The following is a 21,631-nucleotide window of genomic DNA, read 5'->3' as shown; positions in this document are numbered from 1 at the left end:
ACAGAGGATGAGATGGTTGGATGGCATCACCGACTTGATGGGCATGAGTCTGAGTAAACTCCGGGAGTTTGTGATAGACAGGGAGGCCTGGCGTGCTGCGATTCATGGGGTCACAAAGAGTAGGACACGACTGAGCAACTGAACTGAACTGAACTGAACTGATTGAATTCATCCATGGGAAGCTCTTAGAGGAGAGCTGGGCACCAAGTAGGTGCTCAGACTTGGTGGTACTGACTGCCTTCAGGCAGCAGTGGGTCCCTCAGTGGTTGGGAGCTTGGCGGCTGGAGCCAGAGGAGCTAGCCCGTGAAATATCACCCTCTGGGTCTCCGTTCCTTCGTCTGGAAGAATACACCTTGTACAGCGCCTCTCCTTCAAGAAAACATGAATTGAGCACCTGCTGTACACAGCATGGGCACTTGGCCTGCCACGTGGTACATGTTGAATGTTGCCCTCAAGCTTTGGGGCAAGCTTGAGCAGCAGCAGAGGAACCCTGCCAGGGGGCCTGGGTCTGGGTTGTTCTGTCCTTTACTTGTTGTGTGACCTTGGGTATGTTAATTCACCTCTCTGAGCCCCCACCTCATCCACCATCTGACATGGGCATTTTATTTATTTATTTATTTATTTCTGACATGGGCATTTTAGAATGCTACTTTGAAGGGTGGCTGTAAGGTCACTCAATAAACACTGAGGAGGACGCTCATCGTAGGAACTCTATTTATTAGTCGAATGGTCAAGATATCAGGATTTGACCAGGGAGTTGAGTGTATAAACTGCTAACTTTTGACATTTTACATTTTCAGTTATTTTTTTGTAGTGATTAATACATAACGGGTACAAAATTCAGATGTTAGAGAGAGGTTTGCAGTGAATGTTGCCCTCTCTGGACTGCCTGCAGCCCTGCAGTTCCCCTCCTCAGGGGTGTCTTATGTCTCTTTTCCAAGATATAGTTATGTAGGGGCTTCCCTGGTGGTCAAGTGGCTAAGACTCCATGCTCCCAATGCAGGGGGCCTGGATTTGATCCCTGGTCAGGGAACTAGATGCTACATGCTTCAACTAAGAGTTCATAGGCCACAACTAAAGAACCTGCTTGCTGCAAACAAAACCTGGTGCAGCCAGATAAATAAATACATATTTTGAATGAGAAATATATGCAGATCTTTTGTTCTTTATTTAAAGGTATTTGGCCGCACCCCGTGACTTGTGGGACCTTTGTTCCTCAACCCAGGGTCAAACCCATGCCCCCTGCCTTGGGAGGCAGAGTCTTAATCACTGAATGCTGGGAAGTCCCAGACCTCTTGTTCTTGGTGCTCACCAGTGGCCACACATTCATCATCATTTTCTTCACCTCATGCTTGCTTTCTTCTCTCCACTTACACTTGAAATTTTCACTTTTATTAAAGTCATGCAAGATTCAAGATGAAAGATTCTAAGCCTTCTACCTCAAGTGGCAGCTGCCTGCTCAACCTTGACCCACATTTTCTCTTATCTGTCAGGAGTGATTCTTACCTCTTGTTTGAATCTCCAAATGGCTTATGTGACAGTATCTGCATTTTTTCACTTTGAGAGCTGGTCTGTCATCTCCCTCTATGGAAGATGAGGATTCAGCATCCCTTTATCCCCCGTCCTCATTTTCTTTCTGTTCCTGCACATGTTGTACACATACCCACCACCCCCATACATACCCAGACATACATGTTTTTCCATTCCTTCATTGTCCCAATATTATCACAGTAGATTCTCACCATCTGTTCTACAAAATTGCTACAAACATTGAATTAGCAAATACTGAACCATTGTTCCTAGGGAAAATACAGGGTTAGGTTCCTGAGAGCCTCTGATCACAACATTTCCATCAACCAATCAATACATAATCTTGTTTTATGCGTGTTCTATTTAAAGACACCTCCTATATATTGTTTATTTATTACAACTGAACTCACTGCCAACAACATTATAACTCATGCCTGAATAAAACTTATCTAATATGTACATCTTCTCCAGAAGGCACATCACAGCCTTCTTGTGCTTAGGATCCCTAGACATCATTTCAGCATTATGCGTAGGACCCCTTTTAAACAGAAAAATCACCAAAAAAAGCAAGAAGCTTACAAAAACTGTGGTGTATGTGGTGTTTAGTAGACTGCCAAAAGGATGCTTGTGTATAATATGAGCGAAACAACTTTATGTATTTTCTCTGGAGTTATTGGTTGCCTTTGTATTTGTTAGTTCTATGTATTTATCTGTACTTCAAGCTCAAACTCCACACATTTGTCTCTCTCTCTTCTTATGTTTATAGTATCAGATGGGCTTTCAATTTCACCTTTTTGGAGAAATCTCTGTTCTAGCCTCCAATCTGTCCAAACAATGCAAATTGCCCTTTCCACCTGGTGTGTAACCATCACCCCAGCCTTGCTCCTAGCCATCTTCCTGAGGACTAGCATCACTTTTCTCTGGGGCTGGATACCCTGTTTCCTGAGTTCCTGGTAGCCCTCCTCTTTGATTTGCTCTTTTAGTTAGTTGGAGCACATCTTTATTAGTTTTGGGAGAAATGATGCATGGGAATTTAGGTTTTTGAGACCCCCCCCAATATATGAAAATATCTTTATTTCCACCCTCACACTTGACTGATGGTCTGGGTATAGACTTCTAGTTTGGATATTATTTTCCTTCAAAATTGAAGGCATTTCTTATTTTCTTCTCACATCATGGTTATTTGTGAGAAGTCTAAAACTTTCTGGTTCCTGATCCTTTATAGTGGCCTGTATTTTTGTTTTTCTTTCTGGCAGCTTGTGGGATCTTTTCAAGAGAGTAGGCTATTTCCATCCATTGTACGATCTGTTGGTGGGGTTTCAGGTCAAGGAAGTTTTTTTAATGCTGTCACTGGTGATTTCCTCACCTTTCCTTCCTTTGTTCTTAGAACTCCTGTTATTGAGTGCCTGGAACAAAGTCTAGCTTGATAACTATTTGTTGAATATGATGTTGGATCTTCTGGACTGATGCTATAATTTTCTTATCTTTTCTCTTTTATTTTCCATCTCTGTCTTTTTATTCTACTTTCTATGATATTTCTTCAAATTATTTATAACCCTTCTATTAATATTTAATTTATGCTCACATTTAAAATTTTTATTATGATTATCATTTGTTATTAATAAACTCTTTTATTGATCTTTTAATTATTATTTTTTCTTTTTTATAAAGACTTCATTTTTTTATTATCAGTTTTAGGTTTACAGAAATTGAGCAGAAAGTATTATATACTCCCTTCCTCTCCCCTGCAGTTTTCTCTATTTTTAAGATCTTGTATTGGTATAGTACACTTGTCACAATTGATAAGTCATTATTGATACCTTACTATTTACTAAATCCATATTTTTCACTAGGGTCATGTGGTATGTTGTATATTCTATGGTGCCCTCACATTTAAATTTTCCAGGATCTTTTTTTTTCTTCATTCCCTGAAAGCTTTTTTTTATAGCATTCTATTCTTATTTCATGGATGCAGTAAATCTTCTTACATCATCAGGGATATTAATGACTTTATTAGGTTATTTTTTTCCTGTTTGCACAATCTTTTTTTCCTCAAAGGTTTTCTTCTTTGTTTAGTTTAGTCTCCATCATCCCTGTTAGAGGAGATCCCCAGGAGTCTGGTAGTCTTTGGTTATAAAGTCAATTAGAAGCTCTCAGCATGAGTGTGGGTAAGGGGTGAGGGATCTTGTCAACTGAGCTTCATTATGAGGGTCACCTGGCCAGGTGGTGCTTTGGGGAGACCTCAGTGCAGTGTCTTTGGGTCTTTCCTCTGGGCCTGGTCACATTTTCCCATTGGAAGCTCTTCTGGTCTTCTGCCTGGGGTAGAGAACCCACCAGCAGCATCCCAGGAATGCAGAGGGGGAAGAGGGCTGGAAGCTCAGTATCTGGCAGGGGAATGTTAACACCCATTTGCAGGAAGGTGTCCCACCCAGAAACCATCCTGTGGTTGGATGTTCAGTCTCCTGGGTGGCAAAGGGGCCACTTTCTGTTTAAACTTTATTTATTTATTTATGTATTATTTTTGGCTGTGCTGGGTCTTCCTTGCTGTGTGGGCTTTTCTCTAGTTGTAGCAAGTGGGGGGGCTGCTCTCTAGCTGCTGTGTGTGGGCTTCTCATTGCAGTGGCTTCTCTTGTTGCAGAGCACAGGCTCTAGGGCGCGGGCCTCAGTAGTTGCAGCACATGGGCTCAGTAGTTGTGGCTCCTGGGCTCTAGAGTAGTAGTCACAGCACAGGGGCTCAGTTGTTCCATGGCTCATGGGAATCTTCCTAGACCAGGGATCGAACCCCTGTCTCCTGCACTGGCAGGCAGGTTCTCTACCACTGGGCCAGCAGGGAAGCCCTGATTGAGATACTGACATATCATTCTGTTGGTTTCAGGTGGGCAACATAATGATTTGCTATTTGCATAAAGGTTTCTCCCGCTATACAAAAATAGAGCTTTCCTGTGAAACTGTTCAGAAGCCAAAAGGATGTAATGCAAAGAAGCAATTACCTTAGGATGCATCTTGCTAATGGATGCACAGAATAAATTGAGATAAAGGTCAGATGCTCACAGAGTTCAAAGCTATAGTTGCTTGATACTGGGATGCCAAGTGTATTTAGTTCCAGGGTAAGGGGCTTGGTGGTGCCTCTCTCGCTCCTTTGGGTTCATGCTGCCCCTGTAACAGCTCCCTGAAAAACAAACACTGGAGGCTGTTTTCACATTTTGCCTTTTACCGTAAAAGCGAAAGTCCTCTTTGGATTTCTTTCGGTTAACAAAAACAGGTACTCATTTAGGTCTTTCACATAAGTGAAGAGGCATTAAAGTGAATTTTGAGGAGTAGAGTGCATTATGTATATTATGAAATGATTACATTATATATATCATATCTTGTATATTATGAAATGATTAACCACAGTAAATCTAGTTAACATCCATTACCATACAAAGTGACAAAATTTTTTTTTCTTATGATAAGAACTTCTGAGATCTACTCTCAGCAACTTTCAAATATGCAATGAGGTATTATTAACTATATTTGCTATGTTGTACATGCATCCTCATGACATTGATTTCACAGAGGGAGATTCTTAATTTTATTTTTTGGCCATGCCATGTGGTATGTGGGATCTTAGTTCCCTGACTTGGAATGGAATCTGCACTCCCTACATTGGAAGCACAGAGTCTTAACCATTGGACCTCCAAGGAAATCCCAGAAGGGGTTTCTTAAACAGATTTCTTTCAATCCTGCAGCCCAGGATTCTGCTTTCTCCCACCTCCTAGAGCCCCCACCTCTTATCTGCTGTTTCCCAGTTTTCCACAGTGAGGTGATTCAGTCTCTGTGCCCATCTTACCAGTGAGTACACACTTTTTTTAAAAAAAAATCCCTTTTGGGACTTTCCTGGTGGTCCAGTGGTTAAGACCCCACACTTCCACTGCAGCGGGCACGAGTTCAACCCCTGTTCAAGGAACTAAGATCCCACATGCTGTGTGGTGCAGCCACAAATAAAAACAAAAAAATAAACCCTTTACTAGCTGTTTGCGGGGATGCAGGGAGGTGTGATGACCAGTCAGTGTCTGGGTGCCCAATCAGCTAGCTACCTTTGCTAAGAGGTCAGCACTGACTTTTCCCATTTACCTTCAGGGTCCTTCCTCATTCCTCGCAGTGGGGGTACCATTCTTGTGTGCAGCTTTCTGTTGTAACTTCCAGCTGATGTTCCTACTGCAGGATGTTTGAATTCCTTCCTATCTTCTGCTCAAAGCTTCCCAGGTGGCTCAGTAGTGAAGAATCCACCTGTCAATGCAGGAGCCGCAGGAGACCCAGGTTCGATCCTTGGGCCAGGAAGATCTCCTGGAAAAGGGAATGGCTACCCATTCGGATATTCTTGTCAGGATAATCCCACGGACAGAAGCCCCTGGTGGGCTATAGTCCAGTGGGTCACAGAGTCAGACATGAACTGAGCACACATATCCATCTTCTGCTCACTGGAAGCTACAAATGAATAATGCACCATCATTTCCCCCATGTGACTTTAATGTGCCAAAATCAATCCATGAGTTAGTGGTGTGATTCAGAGCCATGAGAGAGATTTCTGAGCCGGCGCTCTTTCTACCCAGTCCTTGCTTCACTCTCTCTTTTCCCCTGTGGGCCTTTGCTCTCTATAAACCTGCCAATCTCCTTTCTGCCTTCAGGTCTTTGCGCTTGTGGAGCACTCCATCTGGAATTCTTTCCCTCGAGCTTAACCTATGGCTGATTCCTTCTTATCCTTCAAAGTTCAGTGCAAATGTTGCTTCTTCAGGCAAGGCTCCCCTGTCCCCGTGGGTGAAATCTGGTCCACATCAATCTTGTTTGCTTTTTTCTTAGGAAACATATAAAACTGTCATGGCTTGTGTTTGCTTTCTCCATGATTATTAACTGTAGGCCCAGGGTGGTAGGGCTCACCCCTACCTTGGTCACCTTGTGTCCCCGTTCCTGTCATGATGTCCAACATGTTGCAGTCCTTCATGGAGGTGCACTGCACATGTGGATCAGCTCCTCTGGGGAGGTATTCTCTGTGAGGAGGCTTCGGCTGCAAATAGTGGGGATCCCAATTAGAAGTGGCGTCAATAGTAAAGCACGTTTATAGCCACATGCAGTGGGGTACTGGAACATGAGATGGCTTCAGGCTGATCAGTTTGTGTTCAGCATGTTCTATTGACCCAGGTTCCTTCTGCCTTTCTGCTCTGGCATCCTTGCTGCAAAGCCTTGGTGTCTCAGATTGGCTGCTGTGGCTCCAGCCGTCACATACTGACAACTTTCTTGGACAGAAGAAAGGGAATACAGGACTACCATGTCCCATGTTGCAGGGGGTGTGAAAGGAGCTATTGTGATGGCAGGGGGTCTGTGAGTTGGGCACTGATGGAGTCAGAGCCAGATTTCCAGAGCTTTGAACACTGGGCAGAAGAGTCTTATGTTCCCAGGGAATGGTTTTGAGTAGGGAAGCACCCCAGCCAGGCTGACCTGCAAAGAGGAGGATGGTAGCTTGGTAAGGAGGATTTGGGGCAGCCAGGCAAGAAGTGCTTTTGTTCCCAGATAGTGGGAATGGAGACACACACCCCTCTCTCCCCTTGAATGGGGCACAGGGGTGAGAGCAGTAAGGAAGACAACCAAAGGTTGGAGATGAAGCAGTGTGTGTTAGTTTCCTGTGGCTTTCAGAACAAAGTAGCACAAACTGGGTGACTTATAACAACAGAAATTTATTTGTGGAGGCCTGCAGTCTGTGTCTTCCCAGGTGGCACAAGTGGTAAAGAACCCACCTACCAATGTAGGAGACGTAAGAGACAGGGATTCAATTCCTGGGATGGGAAGATCCCCTGGAGAAGGAAGTAGCAAACCAATCCAGTATTCTTGCCTGGGAAGTCCCATAGACAGGGGAGACTGGTGGGCTACAGTCCATGGGGTCACAAAGAGTCAGACGCGACTGAAGCAACTTAGCACGCACCCACAAAGTCCGAAGTCAAGGTGTGGGTAGGGCCTTCTGAAGGCCCCAGGGAGAATCTGTTCCATGCCTCTCTCCTAGCTTCTAGTGGCTTCCAACAGTCCTTGGCAGTTCCTTGGCTTGTGGTTGCATCACTCAGTCCAGTCTCTGCCTCCACCTTCACATGGCCTTCTTCTCTGTGGCTGTGTCTCCTCTTCTGTCTCTTAGAAGGACACTCATTGTTGGATTTAGCTGTGCTTAGTCGCTCAGTCATGTCTGACTCTGCAATTCCATGGACTGTAGCACGCCAGGCTCCTCCGTCCATGGGAATTCTCCAGGCAAGAATACTGGAGTGGGTTGCCACGCCCTCCTCCGGGAGATCTTCCCAACCCAGGGATTGAACCCAGGTCTCCCGTATTGCAGGTGGATTCTATACCATCTGAGCCACCAGGGAAACCCATTGGATTTAGGGCCTACCCTAAATCCAGGAGGATCTCATCTGAAGATCCTCAACTTTGTTACATCTGCAGAGACCCTTTTTCCACATAAGGGCTTATTCACAAGTTTGGAGGGTCAGGACTTGCATGTGTCTTTTGGGGGCCACCATTCACCCCACTACGTACAGGGTGGGGCCTGGCCCAGGGTGGAGGTGGGAGACTCGGAGGAGGGGCTGCACTGTTTCAGGTGTGTGATGTGGGGCCTTGGCCGTGCTGGTGAGATCGTCAGGCTCCTGCTAGTCTTCAGTGGAGAAAGCAATTGGTTGTACCCAGCCTTGAGGACCTCCTGGGGACCACACCCCATCTGGGCTTCGGGATGCCGGGGTCACTGTGATGTGCTGTGAACACATCAGGCACTTTTTGTGTCCTCTGGAGCCCACAGCATAGTGAGGGAGAAGAACACTTGAGCAGGAATTAAGGAAATAATTTAAACATCAGAAAGGGACAGGAAGGGGACTTCTCTGGTGGCTCAGCAGTGGAAGAGCCAAGCTGCCTGTGTGGGAGACACAGGTTCAGTCCCTGGTCTGGGAAGATCCCACACACTGTGGAGCGACCAAGCCCGTGCTCCAGGGCCCGGGAGCAGCAGCTACTGAAGCCCTGCCCCTAGAGCCTGTGCTCTCCAAGAGGAGCCAGCGCCACTAGCGTAGCCCCTGCTCACCTCTGATAGAGAAAAGCCCGAGCAGCAATGAAGACCCAGCACAGCCAAAAATGAAAATAAATAAATAAAATTTATTCTTAAAAAAGAGAGCAAGTGACACAAAGAATACAGCATGAAGGGGGGAGTCAGGGTTCATGCTTGACTACTTCAGCCAGGGCGGTTGGCAGGGGGCACCCCGCACAGGTGCTCAAAGGAGGAGGAACTAACCTTGCAAAGCCCAAGAAGGAAGACCTGCTCCAGGCAGAGGGGGCACCAGGTGCAAGGTCTGGAGGCAGGACCCTCCTGGGCAGAGTGACGATAAATCCCTCTTATTCAGTCCTTTTACTTGGTCGGGCACTTAATACACTTGACAGGTATTAGGGCAAGACTCCTATTGTTTCCCCACATACACAGGCATTGCCACTCTGGGCCTTGCTTCCTGTTTGTAAACGGGGTGATGGCAGTACCTACACTTCGCTGAGCTGCAGAATACTTTAGAGGTTGTGATGCTTAGCCTTCTGATCCCAAGTAAGGAAACTGAGGCCCAGAAAGGGCAGGATCTGCCCGGGTGCCACAGTGGGTAGGTGGTACCAAAGCTTCAACTCCAGGCCACTTCTTCGTTCCTCTGGGTTCTGCTGGAGCTCAGAGCTCTGGGACAGACTTGAGGAATCAGTGTTTGCACAAGGCTCTCAGGTGATATCTTGCCCCATCTCCTAGTCGCCTTGGGGATTTCTTGTGCTGGCCTCCACTCTTGGAACTTGTTTGTTCCTCTTTCCTCCTTGCAGGGTGGGTATGAGTCAACTCTGGGAGCCTGCCTGGTGGCTCAGATGGTAAAGAATCTGCCTACAATGCGGCAGACCTAGATTTGAACCTCGGGTTGGGAAGATCCCCTGGGGAAGGAAATGGCAGCCCACTTCAGTATTCTTGCCTGGAGAATTCCATGGACAGAGGAGCCTTGAGGGCTACAGCCCATAGGGTCATAAAGAGTCAGACATGACTGAAGCAGCTGAGCATGAGTCAAGTTGCTGGGCAGATAAAATGCTAATTCAATTCTGATTTCTTATTGATTGTGCATACCTCCCTGATGACAGGATAGCAGCAGAGTTGATTGAGAATGTAAGACATGTCAGGCCCTGTCCTTAGAAGTCTCCATCCATCTCTTTTATCCCCCAGGGACCTGGAAGGCACAGAATCTTATTGTCTCCATTAACCAGGAGGCCCTATGCAGGATATACCCACCGGGGTCCTCTGTATGAGTGTCCTGGGGCTGCTGTTAGAAATTACCACAATCCTGGTAGCTTAAAACAAAAGGAACTTGTCTCAAAGTCCTGGAGACCAGAAGCCAAAATCAGTTTCTGGGGACTCCAGGTGTCTTTGGCTTGTGGCTGCATCACTCCAGTCTCTGCCTCTGTCTCCACAGGGTTTTCTCCCTTGTGTCTCTGTGTTCTCTCTTCTTCTTCTTCTTTTTTAAGATCAATAATACTTCTTGGCCATGCGCATCACTAGCATGCAGGATCTTAGTTCCCCAACCAGGGATCGAACCCACACCCCCTGCAGTGGAAGTGTACTGTCTTCACCACTGGACCACCAGGGATGTCCCTCTCTCTTCGTATAAAGATACCTGTCAGTGGATTTAGGGCCCACCTAGGCAATCAGGAAGACCTCATCTCATATTTATCTTAATTATATCTACAAAGACCCTGTTTCAAAATAAGGTCACAGTCTGAGGTTCCAGGTATACATGAATTTTGGGGACACGTTTCCACAACTACAGTCACATAGAAGAGACTGGGTTGCATTCAAGTCAGCCTGTGGGACATTAGCATTATCCTTACATTCTAGGCCCTATCTCTAGTGCTGGAATTACAGGTCTGGACACAATAGACAGATAGACAGACAGATGGGGTGCCTGCTGTCATGGAAACAGACTTAGGAAACCCACAAAGGAAGAACTGTGAAACCCACAGCTTCAGATTGTGATGATTGCTCTGAAGGAATAAAACCATATGGAAGTGGGAACTGGGAGTGTATTTACCCACTGTTACCCACTGCTATGTAACAGATTACCCTTGAGCCTCAATGAGGGGCCTAGGGCAGAGTACTCCAGGCGGTGGGAGCTGTGCAAAGGCCCTAGGGTGGGAACCTTTGACTTGCTGAAGATCAGGGAAGGAGGCAAGAGCAAGCTGGGGGAATGAAGGGTGCAGAGGTGGTCAGATGCATGGGGCTGGTCCATGCTGGGCTTCCCAGGTCACAGGGAAGGCATTTGATCAACAAAACAATGGAAGCCTTTGGAGAGTTAAAGTATTATTTTTTTTAATTGATTTTTAATTTTTTTTAATTTTTAAAAATTTAGGGAATTCCCTGGGCAGTCAAGTGGTTAGGACTCCATGCTTCCATTGCAGGGCACCCAGGTTTGATCCGTAGTCAAGGATCTAAGATCCTGCAAGCTGCATAGTGTGGACAAAAAAATAAAAATTAAAATCTTTTTAATTTTTAAAATTGAAACATTTTATATTAAAATATTTTATTTAATTTTAAAATTTTATTTAAAAAATTATGTATTAAAAATTTTACTCTGGAAAATTCAGGGCTGCAAAAGTAGAAAGAATAATGTAATAAGCCCACGTGGCCAACCCCCCAGCCTTCGTGATCTTCATATGATTGTTTCCTCATCTCCACCCACTTCCTCCTCTGTCTGAATCTCAGTGGCACGTATTTTCATCTGTTAGTTTTCCAGAATATATCTCTGGAAGGCAAGGACTCCCTTTTTTAACCTTGCCACAGATAGGCTTCACGAATTTCAATAATTTTTGTTGTAGTAAAATGCGTATAATTTACCATCAGCAACATTGAGTACATTCACAATGTTGTGCAACCATTAGCTCTAATTCCAGAACATTTCCATCACCCCAAAAGGAAACCCTGTCCCCATTAGCAGTCATTCCCCATTCCCCCTTCCACAGCTCCTAGTAACCACCAGTCTGCTCTGTCTTCATGGATTGTTTTTGAGGTGTAATTTACATATAATAAAATGTACCCATTCTAAGTGTTCAAGTGGGGCTTGGGGTATCACACCCAGGTTACCACCACCATCAAGATATAAAACATGCCTGGGCTTCCCTGGTGCTCCAGTGGTTAAAAATCTGCCTTGCAATGCAAAGGATGCAGGTTCAATCCCTGGTCCAGGAAGATCCCACATGCCGAGGGGCCACAGGCACCACAACTGCTGAGCCTGTGCTCTAGAGCCCTTGAGCTGCAACTCCCGGAGCCCACCTGCCCTGGAGCCAGTGCTCCCCAGCCAGAGGAGCCACTGCAGTGAGAAGCCTGTATACCTCAGACAGAGAGCGGCCCCTGCCAGCCACAACCAGAGAAATCCCGTGCACAACAAGACCCGGTACAGCCATAAATATATACATAAATAAATATTTGTAAAAGTTGGATCGATCATTTAAAAAGATATGGGACATTCCCATCTCCCCAAGGACCTCCCCTGCCCCTTTGCTATTAGTGTCCCTGCCCTCCGCCCCAGGCCCCACTGATCTGCCTTCTTCCACTTGATCAGGTCACCTGTCCACAATAGGTGCTCACTGTTTCCAGGATGAGTGATGGAAACTGTGCCTTCTTTGTACTGGCTGCCAGGAGGGGACAGGATTCTGGGCTTCATGTTCAGGGATGTGAATACAATCATTCAACCTCTGTTTACAGAGCACCTACTATGTGCCAGGCTCCTGGTCAGATGCAGAGGGTGTTGCTTCCTCTGGGCCCCCTCACCAGGTTGCTGCAAACAGCGGCTTTGAGAGGGGAACCCTCCAATTGGAGATGTTCACTTACAAGGATCCATTCAGCTACCAAGAGTAACAGAGCAGGCACTCAAAGGGACCTGGTGGGCAGGAACCTGCCCAGGACTCCTTGTCCTCGCTCTTCACATCTGTCCCCATTGCTGGCCCCTAGACAGAGAGGCCTTGCCCCAAGACCTTATTCATGTGTGGCTGCCCCTGCCTTTGCCAAGGATCTGACCAGGGCCTGACCAGCTGCTCCCTTTGGTTGCGAGGTTCAGACCTGGCCTGGGAGCCCCAGACCCTCTTCCCTTCCTCCAAGTGTCCCATGCGATTATTTGTGGCAGGCTCACTATACTCTAAGAGGATGAACCTTGGTCTGTCTCCTCCACTGCTGTTTCTCTTGGGCCTAGAATGAAAAAGACAGAAGCCCTGTCTACCAGGAGCAGGGAGAGACAACTCAGAGGCAACTGGTGAATGAGTAAACTGCATTTGGCATTTGTGTGTATACGTGTGTGTGTGTGTGTGTGTGTGTGTGTGTGTGTGTGTGTGTTAGTTGCTCAGTCATGTCTGACTCTGCGACCCCATGGACTGTAGCCTGCCAGGCTCCTCTATCCATGGAATTCTCCAGACAAGAATACTGGAGTGGGTTCCCATTGCCTTCTGCAGAGGATCTTCCTGACCCGGGGATTGAACCCAGGTCTCCTGCATAGCAGGCAGTTTATCATCTGAGCCACCAGGGAAGCCCTTTAAAGACCTTAAGTCCATGTTAAAAAACAAAGTAGGAGGGGACATTCCTGGTGGCCCAGTGGTTAAGACGTCACACTTTTACTACAGAGGCTGTGAGTTTGATCCCTGGTGGGGAACTAAGATCCCACATGCTTTGAGGCATGGTCAAAGAACAATAATAATAAAAAGCAGGACGGAGTTCCCTGGTGGCCTAGTGATTAGGAGTCCATGCTTCCACTGCCATGGCCCATGTTCAGTTCCTGCTTGGGAAAGTGACATCCCACAAACCATGCAATGCAGCCAGAAAACAACAACGAAGCAGGGACCCGAGAGGGAAGAGGAGGGGGTGATGCAATAACAGATGGGGGCCCAGGAATGGCTACCTGAGAGGGTGGCATTTGAGCCAAGACCTTACAGGGGTGGGGGAGGAGCCACTTGGATGTTGGGAGAAGAGTGGTCCAGGCAGAGGGCAGAGCCTGTGCAAAGGCCCTGAGGTGGAAGCGTGCCAGGTGTGTTCAAGCAACAGCAAGGAGGCTGGAGTGAGTGAGTGAGGGGGAAATCTGTGGGGAGGATGGAGGGGGAGGGGGGCTGGTCTCCATCACCACTGGGTCTCTCTAGGCCTGGCACACAGTAGGTTCTCACCATTTGGGGATGAATGGAATAGTCCATGCTCCTGTGCTGGCTGCTAGAGAGGGCAGGCACACCAGGTTCTGAGTTCAGGCAAGAACACAGTTATTCAGTTTCTGTTTACTGAGCACCTACTACATGCTAGGCTCCTTGGCTGGAGCAGATGTAACTTCCGTGGCTGCTCATAACCCTGGAGAAAACGGACTCCCAACAGGGTGGCCTCACACAGGGGTTTTGATGGGGGGGTGGTGCAGGTAAAGGGGATGAGGGAGGGCTCTTGGCGTGGACAGGAGAACATTCCCTGAGCCCAGCCAGCACCCAGCCCAGACTGGCCCCCTTTGAGAATGTGATGGGGGAGCAGTGGGCCCGAGCCCTGGAAGGCTCCCTGGGGGAGGTGGTGAAGGGAGTCACCAGAGAAGGAGCGGGCATGTAGGCCTGTGTATGGCCCAGTGTGCTGGCAGGTGACGTGTGTGCAGGTGCTCTAGTTGAGCCAGGTCACAGGGGCCACAGAATCCTGGTCCCTCCCCAGGGGCAGCTAGAGGGGCCTTCCAGGGACTCAGGATGTGCAGCTTGACCCAAACAGGAAGTCTCATAAATCTCTCAGAACCCTGACCTCTCGTTTTTAAAAACTGCAGATGCAGGTGGCTGTGTGGATCCATCCTCTCCTCTAACAGACCTTCCCGGCCCACCCAGGACCTTGTCTTCCTCCATTCCCCAGGTCCAGTCCGACCCCAGGGCCTTTGCACTGGCTGTGAGCCTGGCTTTACACTCACACCACTGCTTCACTTCTGAGGCCCTGCACAGGCCTTACCTGCCTGGCTCTCTCCAGGGCCACCGCTGCCTCCATTCTGCCCCACGTCACTCTGGCTGAGTCATCTGTCACAGCCTGTCATCATCTAGCACGTTCCTCACGCTCATTCATTTATGTAGAGGGGGTTTCTCTCCTGGGAAAACTATGAGCCTCGAAGAGTTGGATCTTGTCGTCTCTGAGCCAAAAATGCCCAACGTGCAGTAGGTGCTGGTACCAAGAAGAAAGAAATCCTGAAACAAAACAAACAAAAATAAAGCCAACTAAATCTTCTAATTAAAATATAAATAAAGCCAATTAGATCTTCAAACTGAAAAAAACAAACACAGTAGGCCCTGATACGTATCAGCTGCCTTCATGAATTAGGGACAGAGGGAATGAATGAATGAATGAAAATGCTGAGGTCTGTTGTGGATCTGTTGAGTCTGAGGAAGCCACTGCAGGGAATTAAGGAAGCAGCACAGAGGAAGCAGCAGGGACACAAAGGATGGTTCTGATAACCAAACTGACGCTAAAACTGTTGGGACACAATAGCCAGATGAAGCCTCAAGAGGGGGCAGAGTCAAGACCACTTGTATTGGTCAGGGCAGAGGAAGCTGCTGTAACAAACAGGTCTTCACTCATGAGTGGCTTAACTCAGCACAAAGTTACCTCTCAGAGCCAGGGGCTCTGGATGGTGGGGCAGGGAGCCAGATAAAGCCAGGAGGCCACTTGTTTCTTGAGCTCCTGCACTAGGCAGTTCTGGCTTTCTCGGTTCTGTGATCTAAAAGCCATCACTTTTGCTTTAAACAATACAACCAAGTTCAAGTCTCACTCATCTCATGGCCTGGCGTCAGTGATGGCTGCTCATCTCGACAGGGTCATTTGGGAGGCTGGCTCCTTCTCCTGGAGTTCTCCTTTCCCCTGGGACCTCTGATTGCCTTGTATCCTCTGCCGGGGGGTGGGGAGGGGGGCGGGGGGGACAGAGGAACAAGACACCTGCCGTTAGGGCCTCTCACTAGCCTGTCTCCTGGCCCCCCCTGCTTAGGTGGGGGCACCCAAGCTGGATGATTCAGCCAACTCAGCCTAGTGCCATTCAGAGACTTGGGAGTGGAGCAGCCACCCAGCTCAGGGATGGACCCCAGGGCCCAGGTGAGGCAGGCAGGGCATGAGGAGTCTAGGCTGGAGGCGGTGTGGAGACAGCATGGGGTACTCTGGATCTCCCAGTAAGGAGAAACGGAGGACTGGGCCCTCGCTTCCTGAGGGTCACCGGGCAAGCTGTGATGGGGGAGGACAGGGTGACTCTGATTAACACTGCATGGCCAGCTTTGAGAATCCGCCTCCTTCCGGGCTGGTTGGTAAATAGCCCTTTGCCCTTCCTCCTCCGAGAGAGCCGGCAACCCAAGCATCCTCTTCGAACCCTCGTCGCCCTTGGGGAACTGGGGTCTCTTCCTCTGCTCTCTCCGTGTGGGGATGCCGAGGCTCGGCGAGGTATCCGGGGCGGGTGGGGCACGCAGTGACACCGTTTCCTCATCCCCCTTCCAGCGGTCTCTCTGTGCTGATACGCGTGCGCCTGGAGCTGCGGCGGCATCAGCGCGCGCGCCACACCATCCCGCAGATCTTCCAGGCGGTGGCTCAGCGGCAGCCCGAGCGCCTGGCGCTGGTGGACGCGGGCAGCGGTGCGTGCTGGACCTTCGCGCAGCTGGATGCCTACTCCAACGCTGTGGCCAACTTCTTCCTCCGGCTGGGCTTCGCGCCGGGCGATGTGGTGGCCATCTTCATGGAGGGCCGGCCTGAGTTTGTGGGGCTTTGGCTGGGCCTGGCCAAGGCAGGTGTGGAGGCCGCGCTGCTCAACGTGAACCTGCGGCGGGAGCCCCTGGCCTTCTGCCTGGGCACCTCGGGCGCCAAAGCCCTGGTCTTCGGAGGGGAGCTGGCGACGGGTGAGGCCTGTTGTGGGTAGCATCTTCTCGGTGGGGGTTTGGGGCTGCTCAGGACAGGGAGATGGTGCTTCCCCGGCCCTGGGAGGGGCACCTGTCCATCTTCAACCACGACATGTTTCGGGCCGCAGCGGTGGCGGAGGTAAGCGGGCAGTTGGGCAAGAGCCTGGTCAAGTTCTGTTCTGGTGACGTGGGGCCTGATGGCGTCTTACCGGACACCCAACTCCTGGACCCAGTGCTGAAGGAGACCTCCACAGCCCCCCTGGCACAGCCCCCTGGCAAGGGCATGGATGGTGAGTCCAGGTGGGATCCCCCTGCCCACGCCCATCCTGTCCCCTCCTCCCACGCAGCCCAGCCTCTGGTCCCCAACACCCGTGTCTCTCTCAGATCGACTGTTCTACATCTACACATCTGGGACCACGGGGCTGCCCAAGGCTGCCATCATCGTGCACAGCAGGTGAGGGGCCCGTGGGTGTTGCCCGACCCCCACCCCCCCACTGGAGAGCCACTCCAGGTCGTCTCTCTAAGGCCTGATCATCCTGCCTCCGCCCCCCACCACCGCCCCCGCCCCAGCTCTTTTTGAGGATCTTGTGGGCATCTTGATGTCAACTGGGTAAAACCCACAGCCCGTCTCAGGACCCAGTGCAGTCCTCTGCCCCTCCTCAGCCTCCTCTTGCCCCCATTCCTGCCCCCAACAGCCCTCCTCTCCTCGACGACCATAGGACATCCCAACTCGTGCCAAACCGCCCTGTACTTACCTTGGCCCTTGGATAAAAAGCCTCATTCGTGTTGTGCGCCACCTGCCACTTCTCTGATGTCATTTTCCTCCTCTGCCTCTTTGCTCGCTCTCTCCTCGATTTCTCCAACCTGCCAGGTTGCTTCTGACCTCAGGACCTTGCATATGCTCTGCCCTTCACCTGCGTGCCCTTCCCTAGCTCTCCCCACAGCTCCTTCTCACCAGGTTTCAGTCACATCCCCAGACAGGATACCCGAGCCTCCCTGCCTTTGTCCCCTTCAGCTGCTCTCTGTTGCTCTGTGATATTCCTCATGGCACCAAGCATCATTTCCTTTCTTTGTTGCATGTTCCTCACCCGCCAGCCTGTAAGGCCCCTAAGAGCTGGGCTGGCTCCGCCTGGGTCCCTGCTGTGTCCCCAGCACCCAGCACGCTCCCCACCCCCCCGACTCCCACGCTTTTCTCGGGGACGTGGGCCCCAGCCCCTGCACTCCCTGCCCCGCAGGTACTACCGCATCGCGGCGTTTGGGCATCACTCCTACAGCATGCAGGCCGCAGATGTGCTCTACGACTGTCTGCCCCTGTACCACTCCGCAGGTACCACGGGGCGGCTCTGGCGGGAGAGGGGGCGGGGGACCGGGGACCCCTCATCGAGTCCACTCTCTGCAGGGAACATCGTGGGCGTGGGTCAGTGTCTCATCTACGGGCTGACGGTGGTCCTGCGCAAGAAGTTTTCGGCTAGCCGCTTCTGGGATGATTGCGTCAAGTACAACTGCACGGTCAGGCCCCGCCCCGGCCCGGTCAGGCCCCGCCCCCGCCCGGTCAGGCCCCGCCCCTCATTCACCCCTCCGCTCCCCCCACCCGTCCGCCATTGCTTCTCTGAATGGCTGCCTTGCAGCGAGGGGGCTCGGAGGGGGCCATCGGTGCTTTATGCTCTCTGTCCGGCCATAGACTAAACCTTCAACATGTAAGCTCCTTGTATCCTCATAGCTGCTTGGGAGCGGGCAAAGGCATCACACCCATTTTGCAGGTAGGGAAACTGAGGCTTCTAATGCAGTTGGGATTGGACGCAGACTGCCTGAGCTCCTTAAGATGCTGCCTTCCCCACGCCCTGTGCTGTAAAGGTTTTCCATGCTGGTAGCTGCAGGCAAATGGGTGCCGTCACCGCCCTGGCCTGATTAAGGCCACAAGGTCCAGGGCTTCCTGGTGGGGTAAGCATGAGGCAGAGGTGGAGGGCATCCACTGTCCTGCAGAGCAGGTAGGGGTTAAGACAAGTCCTTTCCTCTCCTCTACCCTCTTCAGTGAGAGGAGACACCTGGAAGGGTTCAGTGCCATGGTGGAGGTGGAAATGCAAGTGCTAGTACTTTCCTCCAGGTGGAAGAAGGAGTGAGAAGGGGGTGTGTCCAGAGACTGACAAATTGGGAGGTACTGACCTCACCTTGAACAGGTGGGGCCCAGAGAGGTTCAGCCAGTTGCCTGAATCACACAGTAGGGCAGGGTGGGGGCTCTGGGTTGGCATCCTGGAGGATCCCTCAGGGTGAGGACTGTGACCTGCTCTGCTTCTGAGGATTTTATGTTCTACTTGGAGTTGGGGGGGTCTTGGGAAAAATTGCTAATCTGAATCTTGAAATAGAAAACAGTCCATTTGACTAACTTAATTATTGAGAGTTGCAAATATAAACGTGGACAGAAACGTTTAGGGGCTTCCCAGGCACCCATCACTCAGCTCCAGAGGAGATCAGATACCCTGTCCTGCCCCCTCTGCCTCCCCACCCATGTCCCTCCTTCACCTTTGTTGTGAAGCCACTCCAGACAGCAGCCTGTTTCCTGCATAGATACCTCAGTAAAACCTCCAGAAGATGATTGGTTCTTTTCTAATTGAGGCGAAATTTACATAAGATTAGCCACTTTGAAGTGGACACTTTAGTGGTATTTAGTCCATTTATAGTGTTGTACAACTAGCCCCTCTATGCAGTTCCAAAAAATTTCCATCACCTCAAAAGGAAATCCTGTCCCCGTTGGCAGTCACTCCCCATTCCCCCTCCCCAGCCCCATGGCAACCACGAATCTTTCTGTCTCTATGGGCTGGCCTGTTCTGGATATTTCTTGTAAATGGGACCCCTCTGTGGGCTTTTGTGTCTGGTGAGGGCTGTTCTTAAAACAGAAGATCTGAAAGCAGGGTCTCAAAGAGATATTTGTCCATCCATATTCATAGCAGATTATTTACAATAGATAAAACATGAAAGCAACCCAAGTGTCCATCCACAAGTGAATGGATAAGCAAAATGGGTCCATCCCTACAATGGAATATTATTCAGCCTCGAAAAGGAAGGAGATTCTGACACAGGTTACAACGTGGATGAATGTTGAAGATATGCTAAATGAAATAGGCCCATCAAAAAAAGACAAATTTCACTTACATTAGGTACTCACAGTAGCTAGAATCATAACCAGAAAATAGGGTGGTGGTTGCCAGGGGCTGGGAGGAGGGAAGAATGGGGAATTAGCATTTAATGGGGATACAGTTTCTGATTTACCAGAGTTCTGGGGATGGATGGTGGTGATGGCTGCTCAATAATGTAAATGTGTTTAATACTCCTTTAAAATGGCTACCCAGGTGGCGCAGCGGTAAAGAATTTGCCTGCCAATACAGGAGACACAGACTCGATCCCTGGATTGGGAAGATTCCCTGGAGAAGGAAATGGCAATCCACTCCAGTATTCTTGCCTGGGAAATCCCAAGAACAGAGGAGCCTGGCGGGCTACAGTCCATAGAGTTGTTAAGAGTCGAACATGCCTGAGGGACTGAGCATGCACACACAAAAATGACTAAGATGGAAAAAAGAAAATGCTAAGGTGGTGAATTGTATGTGTATTTTACCACGATAAAAGAAAGAGGGAAAAAAAGAAGGAAAAAAAACCCACAACCACATAACTGCAGTATCATTATCACAGCCCAAAAGCGACAGGATTTCTCAATCATCAGGAATCTGGACACTGATCCCCAGTGTTTTACCATGTCAAAAATACGGGTTTTTTTTTTTTTTTTTCTTGTTTCTATATATTTTTTTAAAATTTAAAGTAGATAAGACCCACACATGGCAACTAGTTGATGTTTCTTGTAAGATTCCTTGTCTCTCTCTCATTTTCTCCTTTGTCTCCCTCCCTCCCCTTATAATCTATTTATTGAAGAAAGGGAGTTTGCCCTGTGGTGTGTTCCCAGTCTGGGGATTGCTGCGAGGTCCCGTGACATACTCTTGTCACTCTGGTATTTTCTGTACCTTGGGAGTAGGGTTAAGCACAGCAGTTTTTTTTTTAATCCATTTTTAAAAATTGAAGTATAGTTAATCGACCATGTTGTGTTAGTCTCAGGTGTACCGCAAAGTGATTCAGTTATATATGTCTCTTTCTTTCAGGTTCTTTTCCATTATAGGTTATTACAGGGTATTGAGTATAGTTCCCTGTGCTACACAGTATGTCCTGTTGTTTATTTCATATATATTCATATATATATATTTCATATATAGTATGTGTATCTGCTAATCCCAAAGTCCTAATTTATCCCTTCCCTGTCCTGTTGTTTATTTCATATATGTTCATATATATATGTTTATTTCATATATATTCACATATATATATTTCATATATAGTATGTGTATCTGCTAATCCCAAAGTCCTAATTTATCCCTTCCCACCCCCGATCCCCCTTCATAACTATTATTTTTCTATGTCTGTGAGTCTGTTTCTGTTTTGTAAATAAGTTCATTTGTATCAGTTTTTTAGATACCGCATGTAAGTGATATATGATATTTGTCTTTCTCTGCCTGACTTACTTCATTTTATATGATACTGTCTAGGTCCATCCATGGTGCTGCACATGGTATCATTTCACTCTTTTTTTATGGCTGAGTAGTATGTATATTCCATTGTGTATACGTACCACATCCTCTTTATCCATTCATCTGTCAGTGGACGTTTAGGTTGCTTCCATGTGAACATTGAGATGCATGTATCTTTTCAAATTAGAGTTTTGGCGAGATATATGCCTGGAAGTGGGATTGCTGGGTCATGTGGTAGCTCCGTGTTTAGTTTCTAAGGACTGTCTGTGCTGCTGTCCACAGTGGAAGCACGGCGTTTCTCAAGGACAGCACTGCAGACGCTTGGCGCTGCCTTGTTCTCTGGGGTGGGGGCCATCCTGTGCACAGTAGGATATTTAACAGCAGTTCTGGCCTAAAATCACTGGGTGCCACCAGGACCCCACCTCCCAACTGTGATAATTAAAAATGTGTCCAGACATTGTCAGGTGTCTTCACCATGGTTGAAAACCACTGCTTTAGATATTTGATTGATTCAAGGTCTGCTTTTTGGTCTGGGGTTCCCTGTGGGTGGTGTCATGGCCTCCTACTGGGAGGCCCAGTAGTGTCTGATGGTCCCTCTCTTTGTC

The 21,631-nt window shown here is 48.8% G+C and overlaps 1 protein-coding gene across 3 annotated transcripts in view; it reads left to right on the top strand.

Annotated features, from left to right (window-relative positions):
* Window positions 1–21,631, top strand: part of SLC27A1 (solute carrier family 27 member 1) — a 35,942-nt gene that overhangs the window by 6,793 nt on the left and 7,518 nt on the right. For all 3 annotated transcript variants that reach the window (XM_061149892.1, XM_061149891.1, XM_061149890.1), the window contains 5 exons: window positions 16,064–16,458; window positions 16,587–16,748; window positions 16,843–16,912; window positions 17,694–17,785; window positions 17,858–17,967. In XM_061149892.1, coding sequence (XP_061005875.1) covers window positions 16,064–16,458; window positions 16,587–16,748; window positions 16,843–16,912; window positions 17,694–17,785; window positions 17,858–17,967 — 829 coding nt within the window. The remainder of the gene's footprint in view (window positions 1–16,063; window positions 16,459–16,586; window positions 16,749–16,842; window positions 16,913–17,693; window positions 17,786–17,857; window positions 17,968–21,631) is intronic.

The sequence above is a fragment of the Dama dama genome, chromosome 9 (assembly GCF_033118175.1).
Source record: "Dama dama isolate Ldn47 chromosome 9, ASM3311817v1, whole genome shotgun sequence".
Lineage (NCBI taxonomy): Eukaryota > Metazoa > Chordata > Mammalia > Artiodactyla > Cervidae > Dama > Dama dama.
The sequence above is the reverse complement of the archived record's forward strand: the minus strand, read 5'-3'. Positions and strand labels throughout refer to the sequence as shown.